This window comes from Alligator sinensis, unplaced genomic scaffold (genome assembly GCF_000455745.1).
Source record: "Alligator sinensis unplaced genomic scaffold, ASM45574v1 scaffold745_1, whole genome shotgun sequence".
Taxonomy (NCBI): Eukaryota; Metazoa; Chordata; order Crocodylia; family Alligatoridae; genus Alligator; species Alligator sinensis.
Window position 1 is genome coordinate 778,935 of NW_005842119.1, and position 11,023 is coordinate 789,957.

General features: G+C 41.7%; 1 protein-coding gene across 3 annotated transcripts in view; it reads right to left on the reverse strand.

The window, feature by feature from the left end:
- PPARGC1A (PPARG coactivator 1 alpha) overlaps nucleotides 1-11,023 on the reverse strand; it is an 83,023-nt gene that overhangs the window by 9,152 nt on the left and 62,848 nt on the right. For 2 of the 3 annotated variants that reach the window (XM_025205578.1, XM_025205579.1), the window contains exons 8-10: nucleotides 8,480-9,392; nucleotides 7,825-7,929; nucleotides 7,570-7,690 (exon numbers count right to left, since the gene is read on the reverse strand). In XM_025205578.1, coding sequence (XP_025061363.1) covers nucleotides 7,570-7,690; nucleotides 7,825-7,929; nucleotides 8,480-9,392 — 1,139 coding nt within the window. The remainder of the gene's footprint in view (nucleotides 1-7,569; nucleotides 7,691-7,824; nucleotides 7,930-8,479; nucleotides 9,393-11,023) is intronic. The other variant, XM_025205580.1, reaches the window with a different exon arrangement.

Here is an 11,023-nt window from a genome sequence, read left to right on the forward strand (position 1 = left end):
GTTGCCCAGCACTGGCAGCTTCGATTGGACCTGGCTGCTGAGGTCAGAAAGGTTATTTAAAGGCCCGGGCTAGGAAGAAGGGTAGCCATTAGCCATGCGATCACCCAGGTGAATCTGAAACAGGCTCTCTCCTCATAACAGCATGCTCAAAGAGTGCCCTGCCTCCAGAGGAAAACTCCAACCATCTCTGGATGATGCGTGTGACTAAGCTACTCAATATCCGACTAGATATTTAGCTTACAGTAACTCAGATGCGTGATCAAAAGGGCTACCTCAGCCATACTAGTTTGCTCTATGGGATTCCTCTGATATTCCTATGATACTGCTCTACCTTTTACCCTGTTTTCACCCTACCCCCTGTAATCAATAAAGTTCTCCTTTGTGACCGGTGTGGGAGACTTATTGAGGGGTGGGTCTAAATTATGCCGAGGCCCCTTAGGTCGGTGGACTAAGGGGGACTTTCCTATTAAGCCCCTGACTTGGGGAAGTGCCCCAAGTGCCTGTATTGGGTCTAGCACCCATTGGACGATCAGGCCTGCATTTTCCAAGGTGCGCAGAGCCAGAATTGAGTCCAAAGCCTTGGATGGTGGCAGCGGGAAACCCAGGCTAGCGGGTGTGCTCCCGGGAAGGGGTCAGCCGGGCGTGAGGCACCCGAGGGAGGCACTCGGAGCCTGGAAGGTGGTCGGGCACAGTGAGGTGGGCGGCTCAATGCAGGAGCGCCCCCTACTGGCCCGCCACAGTAAGTACAGGCTTTTTTATTTCAAAGAGCCAGGGCAACCATTGAGGATGGGCGGGGGATGGGGCGTCTGCAATTCACAGATTTGGCTGATTCGGCAGCAACCAAATCACTGAATCAAATCACTGTCCCCTGAATCGGCCGAATCCGAATCCAAAGCAAATACTAGCTGCTTCACATAGGCCTACTGCTTAATCAAAAATTGGACCATCCTTTTCAGTCTGCATGCAATACTCTGAAGCCTGGGCAATGCAATATCACTGTGCATATGTAAATCCATTATATAAACACAGCAAGTAATTCAGGTTTCCTAAGCAGACATCTGAACACTTTCTACATTCCTTGAGCCTGTCAGAAAGACCTGCTGATTCCCTGTCAATAGGAAGGTAATACATTCATCCTATCTCTATTGTGTATCCCCTACTAAATGATTAGCCCATCAGTTTTATGACAACATAATAAAGGTGCTCATCCTTAGACCACTTTAAAAATGCAAGAGAGTAACTGTACAAAAACTAAAAATGGGAATGGATTGGCTTAGGTAAGAAAGAATATTAAAGCAGCTGGGATAAATGCATAGAAGGGATATAGAAAGGAGAGTTCTAACTCTCCAGTTTGACTCTGCCATGTGTGGAGTTATGCTTGCTGTTCCCAGGCTGTCAAGCAGAGAGGAAGGTGCTTGGTTTTTCCCAAGCTTCTAGGCTTTGCTGGTTACCAGATGGTGCAGGGAAAGTTTTTTCCTCTCCTGTTGCTACAGGTGCCAGAGTTTGAGGGGGAGAGGGGGGTTGCCTTTTGCAGAAGCATTGGTTGTTGGCTTCAGCCAAAGTTAAGGATTTTGACTAGGTGTGCCAGTGCTCTTGCTCGAACTAAAAATGGAGAGCACCAGGACACAAAAAGAAGTCTCCAACATGTTTTCAGATTTTAGCTTCTTGATGCTGGGATTGAAATGAGAGGGCAAAGAATGAAGGTTATTGACATAGAGACACCTCATTCAAACACGTGACTTGCATAGCTCATTATATACTTTGAAAAGTGCCTTCCACAATTGGGTGGAGAGTCTAGGTGCCAGTATAGTACAAGTAATAAACAGTAATTATCAAGATTAGGGGGAATGGAAAACCATGGAGACAAAAAAAAGGTAGATTCTTCACCACTGATTACTTACTCCATTTTAGGCACAATTTGGCATGTTTTAGAGAAACCAAGAATTCATTTACAAAAATATTTTTTTTCTTGTCTTTATGTTGCAAAGCAATTTATTTTATCTAAAACAATGCTTCCCTTTGTGGCTTCCTAGTGCATTTATCTCCTTATGCCTGTACACTCTCTGGGATGCGGGGCTCTTGCAATCTGTGTTATGAACATTTTGCCAACAGTTAAGAAATCAAAAGGAATGATATTAATTGCAATCTTTTAGTCTGGTATATGAACAAGTATTTTGTTATACTTCCTAGCAGCAGGCTCTGCAGAGAGCAAGTACTGTTGGAGTGAAAAGTTTGCAGGAAAGCACTGTAGCAGCAGCAACAGAAGCAGTACAGATTTAAAAGGACTGGATTGCTAAACACATAATTTAAATTTTTACTTCTAATGTATCCTTTCTGTAATGTGTCAAACATCCAAACATCCAAAGGTTTCAATGCTCCTAAAGTGCTAATGCTCTGTGTCCTATTCTGTACTTCTGCAACCCTTTCAGGCTTTTTCTGCACTACAGCTAGGCCTTAGTTCACTGGCCTTTTTCTATTTATTCCCCACTCACTGATTATACAATGGTCTCTCCCATTCTGTGGCACTATGTAGCTATCACTCTGCTCTTTGGGCTGTTCACAGACTTTCTTTTGAGGTCTCTACCCACTCTCTAATTCCTCTCACAATTCAAGCATTATTATTCTGCCTTCAAATTCCAGGATTACGCTATTTTTCTGAAACGATACCTTGAAAAAGTAGCTACATAAATCTATCGGTTTGCTGTAGTAGAAGTTTCTGTAGGATCTCAGCAAATACATGCCACATATCAGAGGAACAAGGCATTCCTCAGTCTTCACTGCAAGTCACTTATTTTGTTTTTAAGATATTTAGTTTTTACAGCCCTTTACATTGTTTTAAAATTGTACAAGTGTCATGATGGATGAGTCTTTATTGTGATGGTTTATAAAACTGCCAGTTAGCATCAAGTGATCTGGATAAATCTTGTTAGCTAAAGAGGGCTTTGGCTATTCTCCAATGAACACATACATATGAAGGGTGAAATCCTGGCCACACTGAAGTCAATAAGAATTTTGCTATTAACTTAAGTAGGGCCAGACTCTCACTATAGGTATTATAAACCTGTTCACCAAGCATGTCATTAAACCACTCACTGAAATACATCATTTTATGACAGTATTAGTACAATAATTAAACTTGTAATACTTCCAAGTTTAGAAAGAAATATTTGAGGGCTAATGCCCACATTTTCAAACTTAGTTGTTTAAAGTTAAGTCCAAAATCAATATAGAGGTGTCCAAATAAATGGCCCAATTTTAAGAGGTTCTGAATTCCCATTAATGTCACGGGGAGCTGAGCATATTCTTCATTTCTGCACATTTCACTTTCACTGAAACATTAGATATAAGTTTAGTTAAGTCTTAGGTGTCCACATTTGAAACTACTGGCTTAGATTTTTAGTCGGACTCTAGATGGTTTCATTAGCTGTATGGCAAGTTTCATGGTCAACATTTAAACATGCAGTTATTAGTATTACACACACATTCACTACTGCATTTGGTCCTGGGTATTGATCCATTAATACCTGACTTCTTCTGAGTCACACCTTCTGTTCCCCTGTCCCTATCTCCTTCTCTGCAGCCTCCATTTGCCTCCATATTTCTTTTTCCAGTCAACTCCTGAGACCTTGTCTCTATTTTTTGTGAAAAGATCTCTGTCCAACCCAACACCCATGTTTTTACTGAAAGATAGACCTCAAAAATGGAATTTAGTTAATTTAAGATGTGTGAGATTATGGAAGTCATGGATCAGCTTTTATAGGGTAAGAGGGACTATGGGAATGGGAGCAAAAACCACTCCCCAAAATTGAGAGTAATGAAAAAAAAACTTGCAGGAAAACAGGAGGAGAGTTCTAAGGAATGAGCATGAAAGAGACTCCCGAGGTTGAAGAGGGCATGAGTATCCCTCATCTGGATGGGGATCAAAGAATTTACTGAGTAGGAAAGAATTACAGAGGGTGAAGAGAGCCAAAGGTAAAAATCCTGGCCTAACTGGAGTTAATGGGAACTTTATCATTACTTCAGTGGGCCAAGGTTTCACTCCAATGCACACAGAATAACCTGCTGTGATTTTTATGAAGTTTTTAAAAATAATACTGAAGATAGCTTTTTGAGAAAAAAAAAAGATTGGATTTTGTCTGTTTCTGATGTGACACAGACACAGGCATTTGGGTTCCTAAGTTCTGTTATACTGCATTTATTGGTATTTTAACAGGATATAATTTACCACACTGCTGGGTTATTTCAGTGGATAAATGCATACCAGGTGCTTGCTTTTACTTTTTAAATACAGTTTTGGTTCTGAAATGTCTAAAAATTGTTTGATACACAGTAAAAGCTGTGTTATCTGGCACTTTACCAACCGGAATGCTCTTTCAACTGGCATCTGTCCCACCATGGTACTTCCGGTTTCGCCGCCACAAGCCGAGTCCCACTTCTTCCTTGTGGACCATGGCCCAGGGCAAAGCAGCCTGTGTGGGGCCCCCCTCCCTGTCCCCTGGCACACTGATGCCAGGGAGTGAAAGCCCTGGCACACCAGACATGGTGGCGGCCCAAATAGGCAAAGACGCCCCCAACCCGCCGGGCTGAAGATAAGCCCAGGAAAAAGCCAACCTATTAAATAGGTACTTTGCATCAGTCTTTCATCAGTCCCATGGGACGCCCATGCCCGCTACAGGGCTGGGAAGTCCGGGTGAGGGTGATCCCCTGCCCTCCTTTAATGCTGACTTTCTGAAGGAACATCTTGAGATGCTGGATACCTTCAAGTCAGCTGGCCCTGACAATCTTCACCCCAGGGTACTCAAGGAGCTGGCGAGCATCATAGCCCAGCCTCTAGCACGGATCTTTGAAAACTCTTGGCGCTCTGGTGTAGTGCCCGAAGACTGGAAGAAGGCCAATGTGGTGCCTATCTTCAAGAAAGGGAGGAAAGTGGATCCGGCTAACTATAGGCCCATCAGCCTGACTTCTATCCCGGGGAAGATCTTAGAAAAGTTTATTAAAGAGGCCATCCTTAATGGACTGGCCAACGCCAACATCTTAAGGGATAGCCAGCACGGGTTTGTTGCGGGTAGGTCTTGCTTGACCAATCTCATTTCCTTCTACGACCAGGTGACCTATCACCTGGACAAGGGAGAAGAGATTGATGTCATATATCTTGACTTCAAAAAAGCCTTCGATCTGGTGTCCCATGATCGCCTCTTGGAGAAACTGGCCAATTGTCGCCTTGGGTCCTCCACGATCCGCTGGCTGGAAAATTGGCTCCGGGGTCGGACCCAGAGGGTAGTAATCGATGGAAGTCACTCATCGTGGTGTCCTGTGACCAGTGGGGTCCCCCAAGGCTCTGTCCTTGGACCCATACTGTTCAACATCTTCATTAATGATGTGGACACTGGAGTCAGAAGCGATCAGAACTGGCCAAGTTCGCCGATGACACCAACCTCTGGGGCAAAGCATCCACACCAGAAGACAGGCAGGTTATCCAGGCTGACCTGGACAGGCTCAGCAAGTGGGCGGACGAGAATCTGATGGTGTTCAACGCCGATAAATGCAAGGTTCTCCACCTTGGGAAAAAAAACCCGCAGCATCCTTATAGGCTCGGCAGTGCTATGTTGGCTAGCACTATGGAAGAAAGAGACTTGGGGGTCATCACTGACCACAAGATGAACATGAGCCTGCAATGCGATGCGGCGGCTAGTAAAGCGACCAAAACGCTGGCTTGCATCCATAGATGCTTCTCAAGCAAATCCCGGGACGTCATTCTCCCCCTGTACTCGGCCTTAGTGAGGCCGCAGCTGGAGTACTGTGTCCAGTTTTGGGCTCCACAATTCAAAAAGGATGTGGAGAAGCTTGAGAGAGTCCAGAGAAGAGCCACGTGCCTGATCAGAGGTCAGGGAAGCAGACCCTACGATGACAGGCTGAGAGCCCTGGGGCTCTTTAGCCTGAAAAAGCGCAGGCTCAGGGGTGATCTGATGGCCACCTACAAGTTTATCAGGGGTGACCACCAGCATCTGGGGGAACGTTTGTTCATCAGAGCGCCCCAAGGGATGACGAGGTCGAATGGTCACAAACTACTTCAAGATCGTTTCAGGCTGGACATAAGGAAGAACTTCTTTACTATCCGAGCCCCCAAGGTCTAGAACAGCCTGCCACCGGAGGTGGTTCAAGCGCCTTCATTGAACACCTTCAAGATGTAACTGGATGCTTATCTTGCTGGGATCCTATGACCCCAGCTGACTTCCTGCCCTTTGGGTGGGGGGCTGGACTCGATGATCTTCCGAGGTCCCTTCCAGCCCTGATGTCTATGAAATCTATGAAAGTATAACTCTCAGATAACTGGCATATTTGATTAACCAGCCCCACCCTATTCCGCATGGATGCTAGATAACAAACTTTTACTGTATATGAAATTGCACCTATGGGTACCAAAAATTGCTTTAATTTTATTTTTTGCCACCCTCATGCTAGAATACCATATTCTCCTCACTTTCACTTGACTGGCTTCTGTCCAACTATATATTTTTTTTTAAGCTACGTTTTTTTAATCTACTCAGCTGCATGATTCAGCATTACTTATATAAATAAAGTACAGTAACTGATATGGAAGCAACATGATAAACTCATGACAGACGTCTCTTTGGGTCTTCAGTGAATGCTATACCTATCAAGTGAGATTACATCTACTAGATATTAGTGCATGTGTCTAAGTAGCTAGTAGATAGCTCAAGTACTTCAAGATTTTAAGAACTAACAACAACAGCTCAGATACAGTCATATCCAAAGTCCACTAAAGCCAATAGGAACTCTTTGTGCTGGCTCAATGAGCTTGGATTGGAGTTATAGAAACAAGAAGTATCATCCACAATTTCACACTTAAGAGAATTTCAGGCAAAGTGAGACTTTAACATAGCCACCAAGAAGAGTAGGAACAGAGACATAAATAGAACAGCCCCAGCTCTTAGCGCTCTTGCCACTATCCCAGACTGCTTCTCTTTATTGAAGAATCTGTGCACACCTCTGTATCTAAGCCCAAAAGCAGTATCAGAAGAAATGCACAACTTTTACAGACAATCAAACAAGTAACCCTAATGCAAAGCCCACTAAGAACACTGTAAAGATTCTCATTTTTAATGGACTTTGAATCAGGCTCTAATGAGACACTGCAAAAGCCAAGATCTCAACTTGTACAGGTTGGTTAATCCAGAGCAATGGGAGGGCCAGGATATGGAGAAGCAGTAAAGAGATAAAAGAAGAGAGAAAGAAGGAGAGCACATAGAAAAGCAAAAGTCAACGGGGCAGGCCACCAACAGGGGAGGTAGGGGGCCCACAGGGGTGGTTCAGACAGCAGTCAAATTGCACAGTCCCATCACATTTCATTTATAAAGACAGTGGCAACATGGAACAGAAGATGAGAAAGATAGATGCTACTGGTGCTGCTACTTGCAACTCAGTTGCCAGACTCAGTAACCATTTTTTCCTCTTGTCCCACATACCGGGGCATGGCGGGGGTGGGACTTAGGGTTGTAAAAATCCCCACTGTCTATTTCAAAATGAAATAATCTTCACAGTGCTTACAATAGCTTTCTGCCTCTGCCTCTCCCTTTGTTTGGCCCTTTCCGATTCCCGTTTTTCATACTCTTTGCGGTATTCTTCCCTCTTCAGCCTTTCATGCTGATATTCCTCATAGCTGTCATATCTACAAAACAAATGTATCATGTAAATAAGCATTTGAATTTTACAAAGTAAAATTAATCATACAATTTCTAGAATGTCTCGTTATTACACAAGAACAGAATAAAAAGTGAGCCAAATGCAAACAGAATGGACTACCTGGGTCTACGATTACCGGGTGATCTGGATCGTGACCTTGCATGTAAGGGAGAACTTTTGTATGCTCGGTGTCTACAGTGGCTGGACTCATAATAGTAACAAGATCTGTAAGAAGAAACACAGAAGCCATTTGCTACTGCCATTTAGTATAAATCTACTGACATCATTTTCTCTACATACTACCTGGACCTACAATTTCTTCCAAGCTACCATTTAGATTTTCTAGTGACAGTTTTTGATCTCCTAGTCAACTTAGGGGCCTAGAGTAATATCGTTTTCTCCCCTTTGAAGTGTCCCTTATTGATGCTAACACAGCATCAAATCAGCCATTGTCAACTTTATCTTATATGGATTCCAGTTAGATTGTCAAAGGGCAGCTTGCAGATAATGGAAAAAAGTCAGCTGAGGAAATTTCTCACCAGCTGCTCTGCCTCTGCTCTGACTAGCTTCACTAAGAGTGTGCAATATTGGCAAGTTTAAAGGATAATGTCAACAAATGTTTGCCTAACAATCTCATTATCTTCAGTGTTAATAAGCTCAAATCAGTAAGAAGGGTTCCTCTGGATTCTGTTGCTTCTGCATTTATTATACATATATCACATATATATTACAGCCTTCTCCTTTATATTACTATACTTGCATTTTTATACTGTACCTTGAAGAGGATCTGCTACATGGCGATCTTGATCTCGATCGGGAATATGGAGAACGGGAACAAGACCTGCGTTGAGGAAAGGACCTTGATCTAGAGCGTATCCTTTGGGATCTTTGAGAAAATAAAGATTTGGATGGAGACACTGAATCTCTGCATGGAGAGTTAAAAGAAGAGCAAGAAGGCGATACATCAAACAAAGAATAGGCTTGTGTCCCATCCCAAGGGTAGCATAGTTTATCACTTTCATCTTCACTATCATCAAAGAGACCATCCATTGCTAGTCCTGAATTTATAAACATAGGTAGTTTGGAGAACTGTTCATTACTATAATCACTGTCCCTCAGTTCACTGGTCTTATCTGCCTCTTCTTCAAAAACAGCTTGGCTGGGGTGACCAAAGTGCTTATTCAGTTCAGCCCGGATTTCCTGGTCTTGGAGCTGCTTTCTATTATTGCAGTGGGAACCCTGCTTATTTGTCTGTAAAGTCTCTTTCTTGTAATACTGGTCTTGTTCTAAAGAAGAACAAATCTGACACTGCCATGCAGGTGAAGAATCCTTAAATTCTAGTTGTCTGGACTCCTGAAGTTCCTGGGATATTTTAATATGTATTTCTGATTTTGAATTCACAGACTGACAATAGTCGTGGTCACCAAACAGCCGCAAACTAGGCCGTTTTGTCTTTCTCTCCTCATGTCCACTGGACAGTACTGTTGTCTTGCTGAGCTGTGCATACAGCTCAGACTGTTCTGCACCCTTCTTGATTGGGTTATTTCCTTGAGAACTGGAAGACTCACTATAGCGAGGCTTTTTTGGAGGTGGTACAATAGTCTTGCATGATGACTTCGGCTTAGGTGAAGTCCTAAAAGGATTATCTTGGTTGGCTTTGTGAGGAGGGGTCGTAGGTGGAGTTAGGCCTAAAAAAAGAAGATTTTTTTAAACAGAGAAAAATGCTTTTACAAAAATGTATATTTTTCTTTGAAGAAGATGATACACTAAGCCTCTTTCACCATAAATTGATATTAGTAGGATGTTATGCACCAACAATAATAGTCTTTAGTGCTTCCAACTCCAATACTAAATGACACCAAACATTAACACATTGCCATCAAGATCTCCAATGTTATTTGTCACTTTTTCATCAACATTTTTTTTCATTTATATTTTCTTACATTTATATATATAAAATATAAGTTGTACCCTAGCTACAGAATTGTTTTTTTTTCACAAGGCAGACAAGGTTCTTTGGGTGAATCTGATATCTTTTATTAGACCAACTTAAATAGTTGGAAAAACATTTTAGCAAGCTTTCAGCTTAGCAAGCAAGCAACAATTTAACACCTTCAATTGGAAATGTGGCAAATCTCTTTGTACAAACCAAGGCAAGAGGACACTTAGCACTTTTTCACTGTAAAGATGAACAGAGAAGCTTTAGAAGATCATAAATGTATTTATTCATATAAGTTCATTGCTCCTTCAGGGTTAAAATCCCTTCGTCAGTCTGAAGAAGTCTCAGGCTGAGGGAGACGTCTTCAGCTTGACAAAGGGTTTTTAACCCTGAAAGCTTGCTAAATTTCTTTTCCAACTATTTAAGTTGGTCTAATAAAAGATATCAGATTCACCCAAAAAGCCTTGTCTGCCTATGTCCTTAGACCAAAACAGCTACAATGTACACCCCTTTATTTTCACATGTTTATGAGGGAAGATACTTTTAGCATTCACTGCATTTGTTTTTTTTCCTCCTCAAACCAATGAAGCATGTCCCAAGGCTAAAGAAATTAACATTTAAAAACTTGGATGAAAACAAAACTGGAAAAATTTAAACAAATGTTACCAAAGTAACTTCTGTAATAAACAGAGCATTAATGCAAGGAAGTACAACAGCTCTACAACTTGACTGCAATGATTCTTTGTCTTCACAGTTCATTAACTTAGTAAACCATTGCTAATATATGTATAATTTATTCTTATAAGTGTAACTAATACATTTTGCCTAAAAGGTGGTTCAGCAACAAAACCTAAGTGAACAATAATAGTAAATATTGCAGCTGCAATGAACCATCCTATTTAAAACTAAATATTAGTGAGTGTCTTGGGGTAAAAGGATTGACGTTTACCTGATGCTTAGCAACTAAAAACATACATCCAATAAAGACGAGTTAGGTCAATAGTTACTCAGTTTTTCCATAACATTATTATAATTTATTAGATTACATCTCTATGAAAACTTGGGCATAACTTAACTCAACTTAAAGCTTTAAAAGTTGTGAATGAAAAACACATCCCGCAGGTGAACTTGCATTAAAAGGTGTATAAATGTACATAAAAAGTATATAAATCAAAGTTTTCTTCAGACTTCATAATAACTAATATTCAGGTAATCAAAAAGACAACAGCATAAACAAATCTGGAGTAGTAGCAAAGTGCAGCCTTGACTCAGGAAATTGAGGAAAATACTTAGGCATGAATTCACATTTCATTGATTTCAACGCAAATTATTTGCTTACATTTAAGCATGTGCTTAAGAACTTTCTTGAATCAGGGAAAG